The 27777-nt window shown below is 46.2% G+C and overlaps 1 protein-coding gene across 1 annotated transcript in view; it reads right to left on the bottom strand.

Moving 5' to 3' along the window:
• LOC119963597 (disintegrin and metalloproteinase domain-containing protein 12-like) overlaps positions 1 to 27777 on the bottom strand; it is a 604211-nt gene that overhangs the window by 253077 nt on the left and 323357 nt on the right. Inside the window, exon 6 of the mRNA XM_038792928.1 lies at positions 12722 to 12798. Coding sequence (XP_038648856.1) covers positions 12722 to 12798 — 77 coding nt within the window. The remainder of the gene's footprint in view (positions 1 to 12721; positions 12799 to 27777) is intronic.

Genomic DNA, 27777 nt, shown 5'->3' with positions numbered 1-27777 from the left:
TGTTGCGCCGACCTGTGAAACCATCTGAAGCCTATCTGACCTACACTATTCCATTTTCATCCATATGTCTATCCAGTGACCACTTAAATGCCCTTAAAGTTGGCGAGTCTACTACTGTTGCAGGCAGGGCGTTCCACACCCCTACTACTCTCTGAGTAAAGAAACTGCCTCTGATATCTGTCCTATATATATCACCCCTCAATTTAAAGCTATGTCCCCTCGTGTTGGTCATCACCATCCGAGGAAAAAGACTCTCACTGTCCACCCTATCTAACCCTCTGACTATCTTATATGTCTCTATTAAGTCACCTCTCAGCCTTCTCCTCTCTAACGAAAACAACCTCAATTCCCTGAGCCTTTCCTCGTAACACCTTCCCTCCATACCAGGCAACATCCTAGTAAATCTCCTCTGAACCCTTTCCAAAGCTTCCACATCCTTCCTATAATGTGGTGACCAGAACTGCACGCAGTACTCCAGGAGCGGCCGCACCAGAGTTATGTACAGCTGCAGCATGACCTTGTGGTTCCGAAACTCAATCCCCCTACTGATAAAGGCTAGCACACCATATGCCTTCTTAACAGCCCTATTAACCTGGGTGGCAACTTTCAGGGATTTATGTACCTGGATGCCGAGATCTCTCTGTTCATCTACACTACCAAGAATCTTGCCATTAGCCCACTACTCTGCATTCCTGTTACTCCTTCCAAAGTGAACCACCTCACACTTTTCCGCATTAAACTCCATCTGCCACCTCTCAGCCCAGCTCTGCAGCTTATCTATGTCCCTCTGTATCCTATAACATCCTTCAGCACTATCCACAACTCCACCGACCTTCGTGTCATCTGCAAATTTACTAACCCATCCTTCTACACCCTCTTCCAGGTCATTTATAAAAATGACAAACAGCAGTGGCCCCAAAACAGATCCTTACGGTACACCACTAGTAACTGAACTCCAGGATGAACATTTGCCATCAACCACCACCCTCTGTCTTCTTTCAGCTAGCCAATGACTGATCCAAACCGCTAAATCACCTTCAATTCCATACTTCCTTATTTTCTGCAATAGCCTACCATGGGGAACCTTATCAAACGCCTTACTGAAATCCATATACACCACATCAACAGCTTTACCCTGATCCACCTGTTTGGTCACCTTCTCAAAAAACTCAAGAAGGTTTGTGAGGCATGACCTACCCTTCACAGAACCGTGTTGACTATCGCTAATCAACTTGTTCTTTTCAAGATGATTATAAACCCTATCTCTTATAACCTTTTCCAACATTTTACCCACAACCGAAGTAAGGCTCACAGGTCTATAATTACCAGGGTTGTCTCTACTCCCCTTCTTGAACAAGGGGACAACATTTGCTATCCTCCAGTCTTCCGGCACTATTCCTGTCGACAAAGACGACATAAAGATCAAGGACAAAGGCTCTGCAATCTCCTCCCTGGCTTCCCAGAGAATCCTAGGATAAATCCCATCTGGCCCAGGGGACTTAACTATTTTGACATTTTCCAAAATTGCTAACACCTCCTCCTTTTGAACCTCAATTCCATCTAGCCTGGTTGACTGAACCTGAGTGTTCTCCTCGACAACATTGTCTTTCTCCAGTGTAAACACTGACAAAAAATATCCATTTAACGCTTCCAATATCTTCTCTGATTCCACACACAACTTTCCACTACTATCCTTGATTGGCCCTAATCTTACTCTAGTCATTCTTTTGTTCCTGATATACCTATAGAAAGCCTTAGGGTTTTCCTTGATCCTATCCGCCAACGTATTTTCGTGTCCTCTCCTCGCTCTTCTTAACTCTCCCTTTAGGTCCTTCCTAGCTAACTTGTAACTCTCAAGTGCCCTAACTGAGCCTTCATGTCTCATCCTAACATAAGCCTTCTTCTTCCTCTTGACAAGTGCTTCAACTTCCTTAGTAAACCACGGTTCCCTTGCTCGACAACTTCCTCCCTGCCTGACAGGTACATACTTATCAAGGACACGCAGTAGCTGTTCCTTGAAAAAGCTCCACATTTCGATTGTACCCATCCCCTGCAGTTTCCTTCCGCATCCTATACATTCTAAATCTTGCCAATAGCATCATAATTGCCTTTCCCCAGCAATAATTCTTGCCTTGCGGTATATACCTATCCCTGCCCATTGCTAAAGTAAACATAACCGAGTTGTGATCACTATCACCAAAGTGCTCACCTACATCTAAATCTAACACCTGGCCGGGTTCATTACCCAGTACCAAATCCAATGTGGCCTCGCCCCATGTTGGCCTGTCTACATACTGTGTCAGAAAACCCTCCTGCACGCACTGCACAAAAACTGACCCATCTATAGTACTCGAACTATAGTATTTCCAGTCAATATTTGGAAAGTTAAAGTCCCCCATAACAACTACCCTGTTACTCTCGCTCCTGTCGAGAATTATCTTTGCAATCCTTTCCTCTACATCTCTGGAACTATTCGGAGGTCTATAGACAACTCCCAACAGGGTGACCTCTCCTCTACTGTTCCTAACCTTGGCCCATACTACCTCAGTAGACGAGTCCTCAAACGTCCTTTCTACCGCCGTAATACTTTCCTTGATTAACAATGCCACACCCCCCCCTCTTTTACCATCTTCTCTGTTCTTACAGAAACATCCAAATCCTGGAACCTGCAACAACCATTCCTGTCCCTGCTCTACCCATGTCTCCGAAATCGCCACAACATCGAGATCCCAGGTACCAACCCATGCTGCAAGCTCACCCACCTTATTCCGGATGCTCCTGGCGTTGAAGTAGACACACTTCAAACCAGCGTCTTGCTTGCCGGTGCCCTCTTTCGAACTTTTAACCCTATCCCTGACCTCACTACTCTCAACATCCTGTACACTGGGACTACAATTTAGGTTCCCATCCCCCTGCTGAATTAGTTTAAACCCCCCCGAAGAGAACTAGCAAATCTCCCCCCCAGGATATTGGTACCCCACTGGTTCAGGTGAAGACCATCCTGTTTGTAGAGGTCCCACCTACCACAGAATGAGCCCCAATTATCCAGGAAACCAAAACCCTCCCTCCTGCACCATCCCTGTAGCCACGTGTTCAACTCACAGTTACACAGTGAGTAACCCTTACCCTGCTGAATAAACACATCCCAGTACAGTTACACAGTGAGTAATCCTTACCCTGCTGAATAAACACATCCCAGTACAGTTACAAAGGGAGTAATCCTTACCCTGCTGAATAAACACATCCCAGTACAGTTACACGGTGAGTAATCCTCACCCTGCTGAATAAACACATCCCAGTACAGTTACACAGTGAGTAATCCTTACCCTGCTGAATAAACACATCCCAGTACAGTTACACGGTGAGTAATCCTCACCCTGCTGAATAAACACATCCTGATACAGTTACACAGTGAGTAACCCTTACCCTGCTGAATAAACACATCCCAGTACAGCTACACAGTGAGTAATCCTTACACTGCTGAATAAACACATCCCAGTACAGTTACACAGTGAGTAATCCTTACCCTGCTGAATAAACACATCCCAGTACAGTTACACAGTGAGTAATCCTCACCCTGCTGAATAAACACATCCCAGTACAGTTACACAGTGAGTAATCCTTACCCTGCTGAATAAACACATCCCAGTACAGTTACTGTGAGTAATCCTTACCCTACTGAATAAACACATCCCAGTACAGTTACACAGTGAGTAACCCTTACCTGCTGAATAAACACATCCCAGTACAGTTACACAGTGAGTAATCCTTACCCTGCTGAATAAACACATCCCAGTACAGTTACACAGTGAGTAATCCTTACCCTGCTGAATAAACACATCCCAGTACAGTTACACAGTGAGAAATCCTTACCCTGCTGAATAAACACATACCAGTACAGTTAGAACATAGAACATAGAACATTACAGCGCAGTACGGGCCCTTCGGCCCTCGATGTTGCGCCGACCTGTGAAACCATCTGAAGCCTATCTGACCTACACTATTCCATTTTCATCCATATGTCTATCCAGTGACCACTTAAATGCCCTTAAAGTTGGCGAGTCTACTACTGTTGCAGGCAGGGCCTTCCACACCCCTACTACTCTCTGAGTAAAGAAACTGCCTCTGATATCTGTCCTATATCTATCACCCCTCAATTTAAAGCTATGTCCCCTCGTGTTGGTCATCACCATCCAAGGAAAAAGACTCTCACTGTCCAGCCTATCTAACCCTCTGACTATCTTATATGTCTCTATTAAGTCTCCTCTCAGCCTTCTCCTCTCTAACGAAAACAACTTCAATTCCCTGAGCCTTTCCTCGTAACACCTTCCCTCCATACCAGGCAACATCCTAGTAAATCTCCTCTGAACCCTTTCCAAAGCTTCCACATCCTTCCTATAATGTGGTGACCAGAACTGCACGCAGTACACCAGGAGCGGCCGCACCAGAGTTATGTACAGCTGCAGCATGACCTTGTGGTTCCGAAACTCAATCCCCCTACTGATAAAGGCTAGCACACCATATGCCTTCTTAACAGCCCTATTAACCTGGGTGGCAACTTTCAGGGATTTATGTACCTGGATGCCGAGATCTCTCCGTTCATCTACACTACCAAGAATCTTGCTATGAGCCCACTACTCTGCATTCCTGTTACTCCTTCCAAAGTGAACCACCTCACACTTTTCCGCATTAAACTCCATCTGTTACCTCTCAGCCCAGCTCTGCAGCTTATCTATGTCCCTCTGTATCCTATAACATCCTTCAGCACTATCCACAACTCCACCGACCTTTGTGTCATCTGCAAATTTACTAACCCATCCTTCTACACCCTCTTCCAGGTCATTTATAAAAATGACAAACAGCAGTGGCCCCAGAACAGATCCTTGCGGTACAACACTAGTAACTGAACTCCAGGATGAACATTTGCCATCAACCACCACCCTCTGTCTTCTTTCACATAGCCAATTACTGATCCAAACCACTAAATCACCTTCAATTCCATACTTCCTTATTTTCTGCAATAGCCTACCATGGGGAACCTTATCAAACGCCTTACTGAAATCCATATACACCACATCATCAGCTTTACCCTGATCCACCTGTTTGGTCACCTTCTCAAAAAACTCAATAAGGTTTGTGAGGCATGACCTACCCTTCACAAAACCGTGTTGACTATCGCTAATCAACTTGTTCTTTTCAAGATGATTATAAACCCTATCTCTTATAACCTTTTCCAACATTTTACCCACAACCGAAGTAAGGCTCACAGGTCTATAATTACCAGGGTTGTCTCTACTCCCCTTCTTGAACAAGGGGACAACATTTGCTATCCTCCAGTCTTCCGGCACTATTCCTGTCGACAAAGACGACATAAAGATCAAGGACAAAGGCTCTGCAATCTCCTCCCTGGCTTCCCAGAGAATCCTAGGATAAATCCCATCTGGCCCAGGGGACTTATCTATTTTGACATTTTCCAAAATTGCTAACACCTCCTCCTTTTGAACCTCAATTCCACCTAGCCTGGTCGACTGAACCTGAGTGTTCTCCTCGACAACATTGTCTTTCTCCAGTGTAAACACTGACGAAAAATATCCATTTAACGCTTCCCCTATCTCCTCTGATTCCACACACAACTTTCCACTACTATCCTTGATTGGCCCTAATCTTACTCTAGTCATTCTTTTGTTCCTGATATACCTATAGAAAGCCTTAGGGTTTTCCTTGACCCTATCCGCCAACGTCTTTTCGTGTCCTCTCCTCGCTCTTCTTAACTCTCCCTTTAGGTCCTTCCTAGCTAACTTGTAACTCTCAAGTGCCCTAACTGAGCCTTCATGTCTCATCCTAACATAAGCCTTCTTCTTCCTCTTGACAAGTGCTTCAACTTCCTTAGTAAACCACGGTTCCCTTGCTCGACAACTTCCTCCCTGCCTGACAGGTACATACTTATCAAGGACACGCAGTAGCTGTTCCTTGAAAAAGCTCCACATTTCGATTGTACCCATCCCCTGCAGTTTCCTTCCGCATCCTATACATCCTAAATCTTGCCAATAGCATCATAATTGCCTTTCCCCCAGCTATAATTCTTGCCTTGCGGTATATACCTATCCCTGCCCATTGCTAAAGTAAACATAACCGAGTTGTGATCACTATCACCAAAGTGCTCACCTACATCTAAATCTAACACCTGGCCGGGTTCATTACCCAGTACCAAATCCAATGTGGCCTCGCCCCTTGTTGGCCTGTCTACATACTGTGTCAGAAAACCCTCCTGCACACACTGCACAAAAACTGACCCATCTATAGTACTCGAACTATAGTATTTCCAGTCAATATTTGGAAAGTTAAAGTCCCCCATAACAACTACCCTGTTACTCTCGCTCCTGTCGAGAATCATCTTTGCAATCCTTTCCTCTACATCTCTGGAACTATTCGGAGGTCTATAGACAACTCCCAACAGGGTGACCTCTCCTCTACTGTTCCTAACCTCGGCCCATACTACCTCAGTAGACAAGTCCTCAAGCGTCCTTTCTACCGCCGTAATACTTTCCTTGATTAACAATGCCACAACCACCCCTCTTTTACCATCTTCTCTGTTCTTACAGAAACATCTAAATCCTGGAACCTGCAACAACCATTCCTGTCCCTGCTCTACCCATGTCTCCGAAATCGCCACAACATCGAGATCCCAGGTACCAACCCATGCTGCAAGCTCACCCACCTTATTCCGGATGCACTTGGCGTTGAAGTAGACACACTTCAAACCAGCGTCCTGCTTGCCGGTGCCCTCTTTCGAACTTTTAACCCTATCCCTGACCTCACTACTCTCAACATCCTGTACACTGGGACTACAATTTAGGTTCCCATCCCCCTGCTGAATTAGTTTAAACCCCCCCGAAGAGCACTAGCAAATCTCCCCCCCAGGATATTGGTACCCCTCTGGTTCAGGTGAAGACCATCCTGTTTGTAGAGGTCCCTCCTACTACAGAATGAGCCCCAATTATCCAGGAAACCAAAACCCTCCCTCCTGCACGATCCCTGTAGCCACGTGTTCAACTCACAGTTACACAGTGAGTAACCCTTACCCTGCTGAATAAACACATCCCAGTACAGTTACACAGTGAGTAATCCTTACCCTGCTGAATAAACACATCCCAGTACAGTTACACAGTGAGTAATCCTTACCCTGCTGAATCAACACATCCCAGTACAGTTACACAGGGAGTAATCCTTACCCTGCTGAATAAACACATCCCAGTACAGTTACACAGTGAGTAATCCTTACCCTGCTGAATAAACACATACCACTACAGTTACACAGCGAGTAATCCTTACCCTGCTGAATAAACACATCCCAGTACAATTACACAGTGAGTAATCCTTCCCCTGCTGAATAAACACATCCCAGTACAGTTACATAGTGAATAATCCTTACCCCGCTGAATAAACACATCCCAGTACAGTTACACAGTGAGTAATTCTTACCCTGCTGAATAAACACATCCCAGTACAGTTACACAGTGAGTAATCCTTACCCTGCTGAATAAACACATCACAGTACAGTTAGACAGTGAGTAATCCTTACCCTGCAGAATAAACACATCCCAGTACAGTTACACAGTGAGTAACCCTTACCCTGCTGAATAAACACATCCCAGTACAGTTACACAGTGAGTAACCCTTACCCTGCTGAATAAACACATCCCAGTACAGTTACACAGTGAGTAATCCTTACCCTGCTGAATAAACACATCCCAGTACAGTTACACAGTGAGTAATCCTTACCCTGCTGAATAAATACATCCCAGTACAGTTACACAGTGAGTAACCATTACCCTGGTGAATAAACACATCCCAGTACAGTTACACAGTGAGTAATCCTTACCCTGCTGAATAAACACATCCCAGTACAGTTACACAGTGAGTAATCTTTACCCTGCTGAATAAACACGTCCCAGTACAGTTAAACAGTGAGTAATCCTTCCCTGCTGTATAAACACATCCCAGTACAGGTACACAGTGAGTAACCCTTACCCTGCTGAATAAACACATCCCAGCACAGTTACACAGTGAGTAATCCTTACCCTTCTGAATAAACACATCCCAGTACAGTTACACAGTGAGTAATCCTTACCCTGCTGAATAAACACATCCCAGTACAGTTACACAGTGAGTAATCCTTACCCTTCTGAATAAACACATCCCAGTACAGTTACACAGTGAGTAATCCTTACCCTGCTGAATAAACACATCCCAGGACAGTTACCCAGTGAGTAATCCTTACCCTGCTGAATAAACACATCCCAGTACAGTTACACAGTGAGTAATCCTTACCCTGCTGAATAAACACATCCCAGTACAGTCACACAGTGAGTAATCCTGACCCTGTTGAATAAACACATCCCACTACAGTTGCACAGTGAGTAATCGTTACCCTTCTGAATAAACACATCCCAGTACAGTTACACAGTGAGTAATCCTTACCCTTCTGAATAAACACATCCCAGTACAGTTACACAGTGAGTAATCCTTACCCTGCTGAATAACCACATCCCAGTACAGTTACACAGTGAGTAACCCTTACCCTGCTGAATAACCACATCCCAGTACAGTTAAACAGTGAGTAACCCTTACCCTGCTGAATAACCACATCCCAGTACAGTTACACAGTGAGTAACCCTTACCCTGCTGAATAAACACATCCCAGTACAGTTACACAGTGAATAATCCTCACCCTGCTGAATAAACACATTCCAGTACAGTGACACAGTGAGTAATCCTTACCCTGCTGAATAAACACATCCCAGTACAGTTACACAGTGAGTAATCCTTACCCTGCTGAATAAACACATCCCAGTACAGTTACACAGTGAGTAATCCTTACCCTGCTGAATAAACACATCCCAGTACAGTTACACAGTGAGTAATCCATACCCTGCTGAATAAACACATCCCAGTACAGTTACACAGTGAGTAACCCTTACCCTGCTGAATAAACAAATCCCAGTACAGTTACACAGTGAGTAATCCTTACCCTGCTGAATAAACACATCCCAGTACAGTTACACAGTGCGTAATCCTTACCCTGCTGAATAAACACATCCCAGTACAGTTACACAGTGAGTTATCATAATCCTGCTGAATAAACACATCCCAGTACAGTTACACAGTGAGTAATCCTTACCCTGCTGAATAATCACATCCCAGTACAGTTACACAGTGAGTAATCCTTACCCTGCTGAATAAACACATCCCAGTACAGTTACACAGTGAATAATCCTTACCCTGCTGAATGAACACATCCCAGTACAGTTACACAGTGAGTAATCCTTACCCTGCTGAATAATCACATCCCAGTACAGTTACACAGTGAGTAATCCTTACCCTGCTGAATAAACACATCCCAGTACAGTTACACAGTGAATAATCCTTACCCTGCTGAATAAACACATCCCAGTACAGTTACACAGTGAGTAACCATTACCCTGGTGAATAAACACATCCCAGTACAGTTACACAGTGAGTAATCCTTACCCTGCTGAATAAACACATCCCAGTACAGTTACACAGTGAGTAATCTTTACCCTGCTGAATAAACACGTCCCAGTACAGTTAAACAGTGAGTAATCCTTCCCTGCTGTATAAACACATCCCAGTACAGGTACACAGTGAGTAACCCTTACCCTGCTGAATAAACACATCCCAGCACAGTTACACAGTGAGTAATCCTTACCCTTCTGAATAAACACATTCCAGTACAGTTACACAGTGAGTAATCCTTACCCTGCTGAATAAACACATCCCAGGACAGTTACCCAGTGAGTAATCCTTACCCTGCTGAATAAACACATCCCAGTACAGTTACACAGTGAGTAATCCTTACCCTGCTGAATAAACACATCCCAGTACAGTCACACAGTGAGTAATCCTGACCCTGTTGAATAAACACATCCCAGTACAGTTGCACAGTGAGTAATCCTTACCCTTCTGAATAAACACATCCCAGTACAGTTACACAGTGAGTAATCCTTACCCTTCTGAATAAACACATCCCAGTACAGTTACACAGTGAGTAATCCTTACCCTGCTGAATAACCACATCCCAGTACAGTTACACAGTGAGTAACCCTTACCCTGCTGAATAAACACATCCCAGTACAGTTACACAGTGAATAATCCTCACCCTGCTGAATAAACACATTCCAGTACAGTGACACAGTGAGTAATCCTTACCCTGCTGAATAAACACATCCCAGTACAGTTATACAGTGAGTAATCCTTACCCTGCTGAATAAACCCATCCCAGTACAGTTACACAGTGAGTAATCCTTACCCTGCTGAATAAACACATCCCAGTACAGTTACACAGTGAGTAACCCTTACCCTTCTGAATAAACACATCCCAGTACAGTTACACAGTGAGTAATCCTTACCATGCTGAATAAACACATCCCAGTACAGTTACACAGTGAGTAATCATAATCCTGCTGAATAAACACATCCCAGTACAGTTACACAGTGAGTAATCCTTACCCTGCTGAATAAACACATCCCAGTACAATTACACAGTGCGTAATCCTTACCCTGCTGAATAAACACATCCCAGTACAGTTACACAGTGAGTAATCCTTACCCTGCTGAATAATCACATCCCAGTACAGTTACACAGTGAGTAATCCTTACCCTGCTGAATAAACACATCCCAGTACAGTTACACAGTGAATAATCCTTACCCTGCTGAATGAACACATCCCAGTACAGTTACACAGTGAGTAATCCTTACCCTGCTGAATAATCACATCCCAGTACAGTTACACAGTGAGTAATCCTTACCCTGCTGAATAAACACATCCCAGTACAGTTACACAGTGAATAATCCTTACCCTGCTGAATGAACACATCCCAGTACAGTTACACAGTGAGTAATCCTTACCCTGCTGAATGAACACATCTCAGTACAGTTACACAGTGAGTAATCCTTACCCTGCTGAATAAACATATCCCAGTAGTTACACAGTGAGTAACACTTACCCTGCTGAATAAACACATCCCAGTACAGTTACACAGTGAGTAATCCTTACCCTGCTAAATAAACACATCCCAGTACAGTTACACAGCGAGTAATCCTTACCCTGCTGAATGAACACATCCCAGTACAGTTACACAGTGAGTAATCCTTACCCTGCTGAATAAACTAATCCCAGTACAGTTACACAGTGAGTAATCCTTACCCTGCTGAATAAACACATCCCAGTACAGTTACACAGTGAGTAATCCCTATCATCCTGAATAAACATATCCCAATACAGTTATACAGTGAGTAACCCTTACCCTGCTGAATAAACACATCCCAGTACAGTTACACAGTGAGTAATCCTTACCCTGCTGAATAAACACATGCCAGTACAGTTACACAGTGAGTAATCCTTACCCTGCTGAATAAACACATCCCAGTACAGTTACACAGTGAGTAATCCCTATCATCCTGAATAAACATATCCCAATACAGTTATACAGTGAGTAACCCTTACCCTGCTGAATAAACACATCCCAGTACAGTTACACAGTGAGTAATCCTTACCCTGCTGAATAAACACATCCCAGTACAGTTACACAGTGAGTAATCCTTACCCTGCTGAATTAACACATCCCAGTACAGTTACACAGTGAGTAATCCTTACCCTGCTGAATTAACACATCCCAGTACAGTTATACAGTGAGTAATCCTTACCCTGCTGAATAAACACATCCCAGTACAGTTACACAGTGAGTAATCCTCACCCTGCTGAATAAACACATCCCAGTACAGTTACACAGTGAGTAATCCTTACCCTGCTGAATAAACACATCCCAGTATAGTTACACAGTGAGTAATCCTTACCCTGCTGAATAAACACATCCCAGTACAGTTACACAGTGAGTAATCATAATCCTCCTGAATAAACACATCCCAGTACAGTTACACCGTGAGTAATCCTTACCCTGCTGAATAAACACATCCCAGTACAGTTACACAGTGAGTAATCCTTACCCTGCTGAATAAACACATCCCAGTACAGTTACACAGCGAGTAATCCTTACCCTGCTGAATAAACACATCCCAGTACAGTTACACAGTGAGTAATCCTTACCCTGCTGAATAAACACATCCCTGTACAGTTACACAGTGAGTAATCCTTACCCTGCTGAATAAACACATCCCAGTACAGTTACACAGTGAGTAATCCTTACCCTGCTGAGTAAACACATCCCAGTACAGTTACACAGTGAGTAATCCTTACCCTGCTGAATAAACACATCCCAGTACAGTTACACAGTGAGTAATCCTTACCCTGCTGAATAAACACAAGCCAGTACAGTTACACAGTGAGTAATCCTTACCCTGCTGAATAAACACATCCCAGTACAGTTACACAGTGAGTAACCCTTACCCTGCTGAATAAACACATCCCAGTACAGTTACACAGTGAGTAACACTTACCCTGCTGAATAAACACATCCCAGTACAGTTACACAGTGAGTAACCCTTACCCTGCTGAATAAACACATCCCAGTACAGTTACACAGTGAGTAATCCTTACCCTGCTGAATAAACACAAGCCAGTACAGTTACACAGTGAGTAATCCTTACCCACCTGACCTAACGGGCTGCAGTTTAATTAGTTCTGTTAATTATTTGCATTTAGCAGAGCCACAATATGCAAAGGGATGGTAAGTTTGGTACCTGAGTCCGGAGCAGATGCTCGCAGAGACCTGGGATCCAGGGAGGCTTCTGATGGATCCTTCATAGGAACAGCGATACTGTCAGAAGGTAGTCAAATTTGAACATTAATATTCCTGATATTCATACCATCCCAAAACTTAGAACATAGAACATTACAGCACAGTACAGGCCCTTCGGCCCTCGATGTTGCGCCGACCTGTGATACCCCTCTAAAGCCCATCTACACTACCCCCTTATAGTCCATATACCTATCCAATGACCATTTGAATGCGTTTAGTGTTGGCGAGTCCACTACTGTTGCAGGCAGGGCATTCCACGCCCTTACTACTCTCTGAGTAAAGAACCTACCTCTGACATCTGTCCTATATCTATCTCCCCTCAATTTAAAGCTATGTCCCCATGTGCTGGACATCACCATCCGAGGAAAAAGGCTCTCACTGTCCACCCTATCTAACCCTCTGATCATTTTGTATGCCTCAATTAATTCACCTCTTAACCTTCTTCTCTCTAACGAAAACAGCCTCAAGTCCCTCAGCCTTTCCTAGTAAGATCTTCCCTCCATACCAGGCAACATCCTTGTAAATCTCCTCTGTACCCTTTCCAAAGCTTCCACACCCATCCTATAATGTGGCGACCAGAACTGCACGCAATACTCCAAATGCAGCCGCACCAGAGTTTTGTACAACTGCAACATGACCTCATGGCTCCGAAACTCAATTCCTCTACCAATAAAAGATAACACACCATACGCCTTCTTAACAACCCTCTCAACCTGGGTGGCAACTTTCAGGGATCTGCATGCTCCAGAGTGTATTGTCCATTTAAGTGTATAGATGGAGACTGTTGGTCTGTCTGCAGACTGATCTTTAGCTGAACAGTTTTGGAAGAAAGTGCTATTCTGTCCAGAACTGAATTGAACGAGACTGCTAGACTGTCTGCAGACACATCTTTACCTGAACTGCATTGAAAGAGTCTGCTGGTCTGTCTACACACAGATCTTCAACTGAACTGCACTGAAACAGACTGCTCGTCTGTATACAGGCTCATGGGTGACTTGATTGAGATGTACAAAATTATGAGGAAAAAGAGTGTGGGCAAGATAAAATTGTTTCTCCTGGTGGAGAACTCTCGAACCAGGGGACATAGATTCAGGACAAGTGGCAGAAGGTGCAGAGGGGCAGGAGGAAGATCGTTTGTTCAGCAGAGGGTAGCGGGTGTCTGGAATTCGCTGCCCATGTTGATGGTGGAGGCAGAGACCCTAAACTCTTTTTCAAAGTTCCTGTATCTGCAGAGGCTGAATGGTCTTGTTCTGTGTTGTCACTTTGCTTTAGTGCTATGATCCTATGATTTAGCTGAACGGCATTGAAAGTGACTGCTCCTCTGTCTACAGACAGATCCTTAACTGAACTGCATTGAAAGTGACTGCTCCTCTGTCTACAGACAGATCCTTAACTGAACTGCATTGAAAGTGACTGCTCCTCTGTCTACAGACAGATCCTTAGCTGAACTGCATTGAAAGTGACTGCTCCTCTGTCTACAGACAGATCCTTAACTGAACTGCATTGAAAGTGACTGCTCCTCTGTCTACAGACAGATCCTTAGCTGAACTGCATTGAAAGAAACTGCTGGTCAGTCTGCAAACATATCTTTGGCAAACTGCACGTGAAGTGGGAGACAGCCTGAGTGAGGCAGCCAGAGAGCGGGTTGAAATTTGGTCATTTGGAGCAGTGTGGTTAATTCGGTGCAGAGTGGGACGAGGTGCTTTTTCCCTTTCTGTTTTGTTTTCTTTTGTCTTGCTTTGTAACTGTTAACCTGCAGAGAGAGACCCAGAGAGCATTCTGGGAAGGTCAGTGATATAACGCCTAGCTTGGCTATCTGCAGCGATAAGTGAAGGTCAGAGTTCAATTAATTTTCTTAAATAATTTAATTAATGATAGAAATGTTGGTCAGTGGGGTTCAGTGCTGCACTTGTGAGATGTGGGAGATCTGTGATGCTTCCAGCGTCTCAGCCAACTACATCTGCAGGAAGTGCACCCAATTGGAGCTCCTCACAGACTGCATGGATCTGTTGGAGCAGCAGTTGGATGTACTTAGGAGCATGATGGTGGCGGAAAGCATCATAGATAGGAGTTTTAGTGATGTGGTGACACCCATGGTGCAGGCAGATAGTTGGGTGACCGCTAGAAAGGGCAGGTAGGCAGTGCAGGAATCCCCTGTGGCTGTCCCCCTCTCTAACAGGTGTACCATTTTGGATACTGTTGGCGGGATAGACTATCAGGGAAAATAACAGCAGCCAGAACAGTGGCACCACAACTGGCTCTGATGTTCAGCAGGCGAGGGCAAAGTGCAGGAGAGCGATTGTTAAAGGCGACTCTATAGTAAGAGGCACTGATAGGTGCTACTGTGGAAGTGAAAGAGACTGCAGAATGGTATGTTGCCTCCCTGGTGCCAGGGTCCAGGATGTCTCTGAACAAACACAGAACATCCTGAAGGGGGAGCTTGAACAGCCAGAGGTCGTTCCCGTAGCGGCCTTCCCGAACAGGCACTGGAATGTGGCAATACTCTACTATTCTACTTCTCACAATAAACAATTATTATTATTGAGATGTGCCTGTCGACAGACTAGCAGTCCCTTTCAAAACAGTTCAGTTGAAAACCTCTCTACTTACAGACTAGCAGGCGCCTTCAATACTGGTCTGTTAAACGTATAGCTGGAGACGGACTTGCAGTCTTTTTCAGCACTGTTCAATTAAAAATCTGTCGACAGAGAGACGTGAAGTCACTTTCAATGCAGTTCAGGGGAGGTGGTGGAATTGTGGCTTTTTTGCTGGACTAGTAATTGACAGTAAGATGTCTCACAACACCAGGTTAAAGTCCAGCAGGTTTGTTTCGATTCACTAGCTTTCGGAGCACTGCTGCTTCCGCTGGTGAAATGCTGGCATCTGCACATCATAGTAATCCAGAGACCTAGGATAATGATACAGCGAATATACCTAGAAGATAGGAGCAGGAGGAGGCCTTTTGGCCCTTCGAGCCTGCTCCGCAATTCATCGCGATCATGGCTGATCATCCAACTCAATAGCCTAATCCTGCTTTCTCCCCATAGCCTTTGATCCCATTCTCCCAAGTGCTATATCCAGCCGCCTCTTGAATATATCCAATGTTTTAGCATCAGCTACTTCCTGTGGTAATGAATTCCACAGGCTCACCACTCTTTGGGTGAAGAAATGTCTCCTTATCTCTGTCCGAAATGGTTTCCCCTGAATTCTCAGACTGTGACCCCTGGTTCTGGACACACCCATCATTGGTAACATCTCCCCTGCATCTACCCTGTCTAGTCCTGTTAGAATTTTATAAGTCTCTATGAGATGCCCCCTTCAGCGATAACAATCCAAACCTCGTCCATCTCTCCTCATATGACAGTCCCACCATCCCTGGAATCAGTCTGGTAAACCTTCACTGCACTCCCTCGAGAGCAAGAACACCCTTCCTCAGAGAAGGAGACCAAAACTGCACACAATACTCCAGGTGTGGCCTCACCAAGGCCCTGTACAATTGCAGCAACACATCCCTGCGTCTATACTCGAAACCTCTCGCAATGAAGGCCAACATACCATTAGCCTTCTTTACCGCCTGCTGCACCTGCTTACCTTCAGCGAATGGTGCACAAGGACACCCAGGTCCAGCTGCACACTCCCCTCTCCCAATTTACAACCATTCAGGTAGTGATCTGCCTTCCTGTTTTTTGCGTACAAAGTGAACAACCTCACACTAATCCAAATTATACTGCATCTGCCATTGATTTCCCACTCGCCCAATCTGTCCAGATCATGCTGTAGGATCCCTGCATCCTCGTCACAGTTCACCCTTCCACCTAACTTGGCATCATCTGCAAACTTTGAGATGTTACATTTTGTTCCCTCATCCAAATCATTAATATATATTGTGAATAGCTGGGGTCCCAGCACCGATCCCTGTGGTACCCTACTAGTTACTGCCTGCCAATTTGAAAAGGAACCATTCATCCCGACTCTTTGTTTCCTCTCTGCCAACCAGTTTTCTATCCACCTCGATATACTACCCGCAATCCCATGCGCTTTAATTTTGCACAATAATCTCTGATGCAGGACTTTGTCAAACACCTTCTGAAAGTCCAAATATACCACATCGACTGGCCCCCCCTTGTCAGCTGTACTGGTTACATCTTCAAAGAATTCCAACAGATTTGTCAAGCATGATTTTCCCATCATAAATCCATGCTGACTCTGACCGCCTGCTTCCTCAATACTACCTGTCCCTCTACAGATCTTTGTATCATCTGCAAACTTAGCAACAGTGCCTTCAGTACCTTCCTCCAGATCATTAATGTATATTGTGAAAAGTTGTGGTCCCAGCACAGACCCCTGAGGCAGACCACTAGTCACCGGCTGCCATCCTGAAAAAGACCCCTTTATCCCCACTCTCTGCCTTCTGCCAGTCAGCCAATCCTCTATCCATGCCAGGATCTTACCCTGAACACCATGGGCTCTTAACTTATTTAACAGTCTCCAATGCGGCACCTTGTCAAAGGCCTTCTGGAAATCTAAATAAATCATGTCCACTGGTTCTCCTTTGTCTAACTTCCTTGTTCCTTCCTCAAAGAACTCTAACATATTTGTCAGACATGACCTCCCTTTGACAAAGCCGTGATGACTCAGTCCTATTTTACCATGCATTTCCAAGTACTACGCGATCTCATCTTTAATAATGGATTCTAAAATGTTACCAATGACCTAAGTCAGGCTAACCGGCCTATAATTTTCTGTCTTTTGCCTCCTCCTTTCTTAAACAGGGGTGTTACATTAGCACTTTCCATTCCTCTGGGACCCTTCCTGCCTCCAGTGATTCCTGAAATATCATCACTAATGCCTCCACAATCTCCTCAGCTGTCTCTTTTAGGACCCTGGGGTGTAGTCCATCCCGTCCAGGTGACTTATCCACCTTCAGACCTTTCAGTTTCCCCAGAACCTTCTCCTTAGTGATGGTCACTGCACTCACCACTCCCCCCTGGTTCACCTGGAGCTCTGACATCCCACTGGTGTCTTCCAACGTGAAGACTGATGCAAAGTAACTATTCAGTTCCTCTGTCATTTCATTGTTTCCTATTATAACTTCTCCAGCCACATTTTCCAGGGGTCCAATGTCTATTTTTGCCTCTCTCTTACCTTTAATATATTGAAAAAAACCTCTTCCTATCTTCTTTTATATTACTCGCTAGCTTGCACTAATATTTCATCTTCTCCCGCCTTATTGATTTTTTAGTTGTCCTCTGCTCGCTTTTAAAGGCTTCCCAATCCTCTGGCTTCCCACTAATCCTCCCCACTTTGTATGCTTTTTCTTTTGTTTTTAAGCTGCCGTTGACTTTCCTTGCCAGCCATGGATGCCTTGTCCTTCCCTTAGCATCTTTCCTCCTCCTTGGGATGAATTTCTGTTGTGCCTCCTGAATAACCCCAGAAACTCCTGCCATTGCTTCCCACTGTCTTCCCTGCTAGGCTCCTTCTCCAATCAACTCTGGCCAGCTCCTCCCTCATGTCTTTGTAGTTACCCTTATTTAATTGTAATACCGTTACATCTGATTGCAGCTTCTCCCTCTCAAACTACAGGGTGAATTCTATCATATTGTGGTCACTGCTCCCTAAGGGTTCCTTCACCTTCAGTTCCCTAATCTAGTCTGCCTCATTACACATCACCAAATCCAGAATGGCTGTACCCTAAAGGCTCTGTCACAAGCTGCTCCAAAAAACCATCTCTTAGACATTCCACAAATTCCTTTTCTTGGGACCTACTACCAACCTGATTTTCCCAGTCTACCTGCATATTGAAGTCCCCCATGATTATTGTAATATTGTAACAAGGCTGGAGGGCCGAAGGACCTGTTCCTGTGCTGTACTTTCCTTTGTTCTTTGTTCTTTGAGTATTTCTGAGATTACAACCCTGGAGGTCCTGCTTTTTAGCTGACTGCCTAACTCCCTGAACACCTTCTGCAAGGCCTCATCATCTTCCTGCCTATGGCGTTAGTACCTATGTGCACTATGACCTCTGGCTGTTCACCCTCCCCCTTCAGGATGTCCTGTGTTTGTTCAGAGACATCCTTGACCCTGGCACCAGGGAGGCAACATACCATCTTGGTGTCGCTTTCACTTCCACAGAAACACCTATCTGTGCCCCTTACTATAGAGTCCCCTATAACTAGTGCTCTCCTGCACTTTGCTCTCCCCTCCTGAACATCAGAGTCTGCCGTGGTGCCACTGTTCTAGCTGCTGTTGTTTTCCCCTGATTGGCTATCCCGCCCAACAGTATTCAAAACGGTCTACCTGTTAGAGAGGGGGACAGCCACAGAGGATTCCTGTACTAACTGACTGCCCTTTCTCGCGGTCACCCATTGCCTGCACCTTGGGTGTGACCACGTTCTCTATAACTCCTATCTATGCCGCTTTCCGCCACCTGCATGCTCCTAAGTGCATCCAACTGCTGCTCCAACTGAACCACGCGGTCTGTGAGGAGCTGCCATTGGTTTCACTTACTGCAGATGTAGTCGACCAAAATGTTGGAAGCGTCACATATCTCCCACATCTCACAGTTGGAGCACTGCACCCCGCTGAGTGACATTTAAGGACTAGTTAATTAATTTAAATTAAATACTTGAATTATTATCAGATTGAGTTAGAATTAACTATATGGCCCTGACGCTAGATTCTTACTGGAAAATTAATTGATAAATACTAATCTCTGCCCTCAGGTTTCGGTCCTCCTCTCCCAAGTTAATTAATAAGTTTTAATTAGTTTCTTTTCAATGTTCTTTTTACCAAATATAACAGATTTCCTACTGGCCAATCAGGTAACAGCTTTACAGTGATGTCACTTCAGTTTTTTTTTCCCAACAATTTGCAAAGATATTTGTATCACTTACCTTCCCGGGATGCTCTCTGGATCTCTCCCTTCAGATTAACAGTTACAAAGCCAGAAGAAAAGCTTCTCCCCCCACTCTGAACTGAATTACCCCCACTGCTCCAAATTACCAGGTTCAAATTCCCACTCTAGCGGTCTCACTCACTCAGGGTGTTTCGACTTCACCGTGCCCAAAGCTTACTGAGTGTGCGCTTCATGTCTCTTAGATAGAACCCAGCTGAACTAAACTCACACTATTTAAGCTTCTGTCAGAAGAATGCAATTTACACCTCGTGCCACTAATCAGGCTTCGGTCACGTGAGAGTACCTTTAAGAAATAGGTGTTTATAAATGGGTGTGTATATAAATATCTGTAGTGAGAGTAACTTTACGAAATGGGTGTTTATTACTGCAGTGATGTCAGAGAGTGGGTGGAGCTGGGCTGTCTGTCAGCTTTTTACGTTTGTTTTTGAACAGGCTGCAGGGTGTGTTTTAGTTTCATTGTCAGAGCTGGATAGCTGCAGTCACAGCCAGAAGGGGTATCAATCTCTCTCTGCAATCGAAAGACTGCAAATCGATCCTGGTGATTTAAAATAATAACAGTAGTTACTTTAACCTGATGTGCTTCTGGTAAAAGGTGTTTTAAGTCGTATGGATGTTAAAAGGAAAGTTTAAAGGATTACTTAGTGTTGTATTCTTTGGGGGTTGTGTTTGAATGAATGGATGCTAAGATGTTCACTGTATGTTTTAACAAGGTTAACTTGCGTTCATAGAATAAATATTGTTTTGCTTTTAAAAAATACTTTCTATTTCTGCTGTTCCACACCTGTAGAGTGGGCTGTGTGCTCCCCATACCTCAATCTAATAATAATTATGGGTCAGGTGAACTCTGGGGTTCTCTAATCCCTGGCCCTAACAGGGGTCAGCCATGGTGAATGGATCTCCAGCACTGAGTCCGTCCCTGTGGCTCAGAAGGGAAGGAGGGAGAGCAGGAGAGCAATAGTTATTGGGGACTCGATAGTTAGAGGGACAGATAGACGGTTCTGTGGCAGCGAAAGAGACTCACGGATGGTATGTTGCCTCCCGAGTGCCAAGGTTCGTAACGTCTCACACCGTGTTTTCAGAATCCTTAAGGGGGAGGGGGAGCAGTCACAAGCCGTGGTACACATCGGTACCAACGACATAGGAGAGAGAAGGGACGGGGATTTAAAACAGGAATTTAGGGTGGAAGCTGAGAGCCAGGACAAACCATGTTGTCGTCTCTGGTTTGTTGCCGGTGCCACGAGTTAGTGAGGTGAGGAACAGGGAGAGAGTGCAGATAAACACGTGGCTGCAGGGATGGTGTAGGAGGGAGAGTTTCAGGTACGTGGATAATTGGAGCACATTCTGGGGAAGGTGGGGCCTGTACAGACAGGACAGTTTGCACCTGAACCAGAGAGATACCAATATCCTGGGAGGGACATTTGCTACGGCTCTTCGGGGGGTGTTTAAACTAATTTGTCAGGGGGCTGGGAAAACGAGCTATGGTCCAGAAGCCAGTGTTAAGAGTAGTGAGGTACTGAGGAGGGTATCAAGGTTGCAGGAGTGTACTGGCAGACAGAAAGGTGGGTTGAAGCGTGTCTACTTCAATGCAAGGAGCATCTGGAATAAGGTAGGCGAACTTGGAGCGTGGGTTGGTACTTGGGACTACGATGTTGTGGCCATTACAGAGACATGGTTAGAACAGGGACAGGAATTGTTGTTGGAAGTTCCGGGGTAGAGATGCTTCAGTCAGAGTAGGGAAGGTGGTAAAACAGGTGGAGGAGTAACATTGTTAATCAATGATAGTTTAACAGCTACAGAAAGGCAGTTCGAGGGGATCTGCCTACTGAGGTAATATGGGCCGAAGTTAGAAATAGGAAAGGAGTGGTCACGTTGTTAGGAGTTTTCTATAGGCCCCCAAATAGTAATAGAGATGTTGAGGAAGAAATTGCAAAACAGATTATGGAAAGGTGTGGAGGTCTCAGGGTAGTTGTCATGGGTGACTTTAGCTTTCCAAATATTGATTGGAACCTCTATAGGACGAACAGTTCGGATGGGGCAGTTTTTGTACGGTGTGTGCAGGAGGGTTTCCTGACACAATATGTGGATAGGCCGACAAGAGGGGGGGTCACATTGGATTGGTACTGGGTAATGAACCGGGCCAAGTGTTAGATTTGTTTGTGGGAGAGCACTTTGGAGATAGTGACCACAATTCTGTGTCTTTCACTATTACATTGGAGAGGGATAGGGCCATACGGCAGGGCAAGGTTTATAATTGGGGGAGGGGTAATTATGATGCGATTAGGCAAGAATTAGGGAGCATAAGATGGGAACAGAAACTGTCAGGGAAAGGCACAAATGAAAAGTGGAGCTTGCTCAAGGAACAAATACTGCGTGTCCTTGATAGGTATGTCCCTGTCAGGCAGGGAGGAAATGGCCATGTGCGGGAACCATGGTTCTCAAAAGAGGTTGAATGTCTTGTCAAGAGGAAAAAGGAAGCGTATATAAGGATGGGAAAACAAGGTTCAGTTGGATCGCTTGAGGGTGACAAGGTAGCAAGGAATGAGCTGAAAAAAGGGCTTAGGAGAGCTAGGAGGGGGCATGAAAAGTCCTTGGCGGGTTGTATCAAGGAAAACCCCGAGGCTTTTTACTCTTATGTGAGAAATGGCCAGGGTGAGGATAAGGCCAGTCAAGGACAGTAGTGGGAACGTGTGCATGGAGTCAGAAGAAGTAGGAGAGGCGTTGAATGAATTATTTTCTTCAGTGTTCACAAAGGAGAGGGGCCATGTTTTTGAGGATCAGAGTGTGATACAGGCGGGTAGGCTGGAGGAGGTAGATGTTATGAGGAAGGATGTATTAGCAATTTTGAAAAACCTGAGGGTCGACAAGTCCCCTGGGCCAGATGGGATATATCCAAGGATTCTTTGGGAGGCGAGGGATGAGATTGCAGAGCCTTTGGCTTTGATCTTTGGGTCCTCACTGTCCACGGGGATAGTGCCAGAGGACTGGAGAGTGGCGAATGTTGTTCCTCTGTTCAAGAAGGGGAATAGGAAAGACCCTGGTAATTATAGACCGGTTAGTCTTACTTTGGTGGTTGGTAAGTTAATGGTAAAGGTCCTGAAGGATAGGATTTATGACCATTTGGAAAGATGCAGCTTAATCCGGGATAGTCAACACGGATTCGTGAAGGGTAAGTCTTGCCTCACATATTTGATTGAATTCTTTGAGGTTGTAACTAAATGTGTAGATGAAGGTAGAGCAGTTGATCTCATATAGATGGATTTTAGTAAGGTATTTGATAAGGTTCCCCATGGTCGGTTCATGAACAAAGTCAGGAGGTGTGGGATTGAGGGAGATTTGGCCAGTTGGATAAGTAACTGGCTATCACATAGAAGACAGAGGGTGGTGGTGGATGGAAAATTTTCAGACTGGAGACCAGTTACCAGCGGTGTATCACAGGGATCAGTGCTGGGTCCAGTCCCCAGCGGGGTACCACAGGGATCAGTGCTGGGTCCAGTTACCAGCGGGGTACCACAGGGATCAGTGCTGGGTACCAGTTACCAGCGGGGTACCACAGGGATCAGTGCTGGGCCCAGTTACCAGCGGGGTACCACAGGGATCAGTGCTGGGTCCAGTCCCCAGCGGGGTACCACAGGGATCAGTGCTGGGTCCAGTTACCAGCGGGGTACCACAGGGATCAGTGCTGGGTCCAGTTACCAGCGGGGTACCACAGGGATCCGTGCTGGGCCCAGTTACCAGCGGTGTACCACAGGGATCAGTGCTGGGCCCAGTTACCAGCGGGGTACCACAGGGATCAGTGCTGGGCCCAGTTACCAGCGGGGTACCACAGGGATCAGTGCTGGGTCCAGTTACCAGCGGTGTACCACAGGGATCAGTGCTGGGTCCAGTTACCAGCGGGGTACCACAGGGATCAGTGCTGGGTACCAGCGGTGTACCACAGGGATCAGTGCTGGGCCCAGTTCCCAGCGGGGTACCACAGGGATCAGTGCTGGGCCCAGTTACCAGCGGGGTACCACAGGGATCAGTGCTGGGTCCAGTTACCAGCGGGGTACCACAGGGATCAGTGCTGGGCCCAGTTACCAGCGGGGTACCACAGGGATCAGTGCTGGGCCCAGTTACCAGCGGGGTACCACAGGGATCCGTGCTGGGTCCAGTTACCAGCGGGGTACCACAGGGATCAGTGCTGGGCCCAGTTACCAGCGGGGTACCACAGGGATCAGTGCTGGGTCCAGTTACCAGCGGGGTACCACAGGGATCAGTGCTGGGTCCAGTTACCAGCGGGGTACCACAGGGATCAGTGCTGGGTCCAGTCCCCAGCGGTGTGCCACAGGGATCAGTGCTGGGCCCAGTTACCAGCGGGGTACCACAGGGATCAGTGCTGGGCCCAGTCCCCAGCGGGGTACCACAGGGATCAGTGCTGGGCCCAGTTACCAGCGGGGTACCACAGGGATCAGTGCTGGGTCCAGTTACCAGCGGTGTCCCACAGGGATCAGTGCTGGGCCCAGTTACCAGCGGGGTACCACAGGGATCAGTGCTGGGCCCAGTTACCAGCGGGGTACCACAGGGATCAGTGCTGGGCCCAGTTACCAGCGGGGTACCACAGGGATCAGTGCTGGGCCCAGTTACCAGCGGGGTACCACAGGGATCAGTGCTGGGTACCAGCGGGGTACCACAGGGATCAGTGCTGGGTCCAGTTACCAGCGGGGTACCACAGGGATCAGTGCTGGGTACCAGCGGGGTACCACAGGGATCAGTGCTGGGTCCAGTTACCAGCGGGGTACCACAGGGATCAGTGCTGGGCCCAGTTACCAGCGGTGTACCACAGGGATCAGTGCTGGGTCCAGTTACCAGCGGGGTACCACAGGGATCAGTGCTGGGCCCAGTTACCAGCGGGGTACCACAGGGATCAGTGCTGGGTCCAGTTACCAGCGGGGTACCACAGGGATCATTGCTGGGTCCAGTCCCCAGCGGGGTACCACAGGGATCAGTGCTGGGTACCAGCGGGGTACCACAGGGATCAGTGCTGGGCCCAGTTACCAGCGGGGTACCACAGGGATCAGTGCTGGGCCCAGTTACCAGCGGGGTATCACAGGGATCAGTGCTGGGCCCAGTTACCAGCGGTGTACCACAGGGATCAGTGCTGGGTCCAGTCCCCAGCGGTGTACCACAGGGATCAGTGCTGGGCCCAGTTACCAGCGGTGTACCACAGGGATCAGTGCTGGGCCCAGGTACCAGCGGGGTACCACAGGGATCAGTGCTGGGCCCAGTTACCAGCGGGGTCCCACAGGGATCAGTGCTGGGCCCAGGTACCAGCGGGGTACCACAGGGATCAGTGCTGGGCCCAGTTACCAGCGGGGTACCACAGGGATCAGTGCTGGGCCCAGTTACCAGCGGGGTACCACAGGGATCAGTGCTGGGTCCAGTTACCAGCGGGGTACCACAGGGATCAGTGCTGTGTCCAGTTACCAGCGGGGTACCACAGGGATCAGTGCTGGGCCCAGTTACCAGCGGGGTACCACAGGGATCAGTGCTGGGTCCTCTGCTGTTTGTGATTTTTATTGGAGGAGGGGGCTGCAGGGTGGGTCAGTAAATTTGCTGATGACACAATGATTGGTGGAGCCATGGATGAGGTGAAGGGCTGTTGGAGGCTGCAAAGAGACATTGATAGGATGCAGAGCTGGGCTGAAAAATGGCAGATGGAGTTTAACCCTGATAAGTGTGAGGTGATTCATTTTGGTCGAAAAAATTTGAATGCGGATTACAGGGTCAACGGCAGGGTTCTGAGGAATGTAGAGGAACAGAGAGAACTTGGCGTTCATGTCCACAGATCTCTGAAGGTTCCCATTCAAGTGGATAGAGCTGTGAAGAAGGCCTATAGTGTGTTAGTGTTTATTAACAGGGGGCTTGAGTTTAAGAGCCGCGGGGTTAGGCTGCAACTATACATGACCCTGGTGAGACCACATTTGGAGTATTGTGTGCAGTTCTGGTCACTTCACTATAGGAAGGATGTGGAAGCATTGGAAAGGGTGCAAAGGAAATTTACCAGGATGCTGCCTGGTTTGCAGGATAGGTCTGATGAGGAAAGGATGAGGGAGCTAGGGCTTTTCTCTTTCGAGCGGAGGAGGATGAGAGGCGACTTAATAGAGATTTATAAGATAATTAGGGGATAGATAGGGTGGACATTCAGAGACTCTTTCCTCGGGTGGATGTAGCTGTTACAAGGGGGCATAACTATAAGATTCAGAGTGGAAGATATAGGAGAGATATATGAGGTAGGTTCTTTACTCAGAGAGTGGTTAGGGTGTGGAATGGACTCCCTGCTGTGATAGTGGAGTCGGACACTTTAGGAACTTTCAAGCGGTTATTGGACAGGCACATGGAGCACACCAGAATGACAGGGAGTGGGACAGATTGATCTTGGTTTTGGACAATGCTCGGCACAACATCGAGGGCCGAAGGGCCTGTTCTGTGCTGTACTGTTCAATGTTCTATGGAACTGTACTGAATGACACTGCTCGTCTGCCTACAGACAGATCTTTAACCAAACTGCATTGAAAGAGACGGTTCGATTGTCTACGTACAGATCTTTGATCTGTTTTGACATTCTGGATGGAGAGGGTAAATAGCCAAAGGTGGAGGTACATAAATGCAGAAAATAGGTAATTAGGAAGAAATTTGAGAAGTTGAACCTCAAAGGTAGTGATCTCAGGATTACTACCAGTGCCACGTGCTAGTCAGAGTAGAAAGAGCAGGATGTATCGGATAAATACGTGGTTGAAGACATGGTGTGATGGGGATGATTTCAGTTTACTGGGGCATGAGGGACCGGTTCTGGAGGAGGTGGGACCAGTACATAAGAACATAAGAACTAGGACCTCCACCATTTAATGAGGTCATGGCTGATCTTTTGTGGACTCAGCTCCCCTTTCCCGCCCAAACATCATTACCCTTTAGTCCTTTATTCTTCAAAAAACTATCTTTATCTTGAAAAAATTTAATGAAGGAGCCTCAACTGCTTCAATGGGCAAGGAATTCCATAGATCCACAACACATTGGGTGAAGAAGTTCCTCCTAAACTCAGTGCTAAATCTACTTCCCCTTATTTTGAGGCTATGCCCCCTAGTTCTGCTGTCACCCACCAGTGGAAACAACCTGCCCGCATCTATCCTATCTATTCCCTTCATAGATTTATATGTTTCTATATGATCCCCCCGCAGTACAAACTGGACGGGTTACCCCTGCACAGCACCGGGATTGATGAAGCTGTGGACGGTTCAAACTAAAATGACCGGGGGATGGGAGCCAATGCAAGGAGTTAGAGGAAGAGGAAACAAGGACAAAAACTAAAGGAAAAAAGAGGAATAAGAAAAGTGATAGTCAGTGAGACCAAGGCCAGTTTCAAACAGGGTCACAGTGAAAAACACTGGGAGTGAGACAGGTAATGTTAAAAAGATAAGCTGAAGGGCTCTGTGCCTTAATGCGCAAAGCATCCACAAGAAAATGGAGGAACTAAAGCGTAAACACGTATAATATAATTGGGATCGCTGAGCTAAGGCCTCAAGGTGACCAGGGATGGGAACTGATGTCCAGAGATATTCAGTGTTTAGGAAGAAGAGACAAAAAGTAAAATGTGCTGGAGTTGCAGAGCTGGTTAAAGAGGAAATTGTTGCAATAGTGAGGCAGGATATTAGCTCTAACAATGTGGAATCGGTATGGGTAGGACTGAGGAACATCAAGAGGCAAAAAATATTAGTGGGAGTTGTATGTAGTATGTCCCCAAACTGCAGTGCTGATGTTGGGAATGGCATTAAACAGGAAATTTGAGAGGCATGCAATAAAAGAACATCTATAATTATGGATGGTTTTAATTTGCCTATTGATTGGGAAAAACAAATCAGCCACAATAATGCAGAAGAGGAATTCCTGGAGTGTATACGGGGTGTTTTTCTGGACCAATATGTTGAGGAACCAATGAAAGGTCAGGCCATGCGAGACTGGGTACTGTGTAAATGGAATCATTGGCAATCTAGTTGTGCAAGACTCTTGGTGATGAGCGACATAATATGTTAGAATTTTTCATCATGATG

Source organism: Scyliorhinus canicula, chromosome 3 (assembly GCF_902713615.1).
Source record: "Scyliorhinus canicula chromosome 3, sScyCan1.1, whole genome shotgun sequence".
NCBI classification, from domain to species: Eukaryota; Metazoa; Chordata; class Chondrichthyes; order Carcharhiniformes; family Scyliorhinidae; genus Scyliorhinus; species Scyliorhinus canicula.
This window is presented reverse-complemented; position numbering and strand designations above follow the sequence as displayed.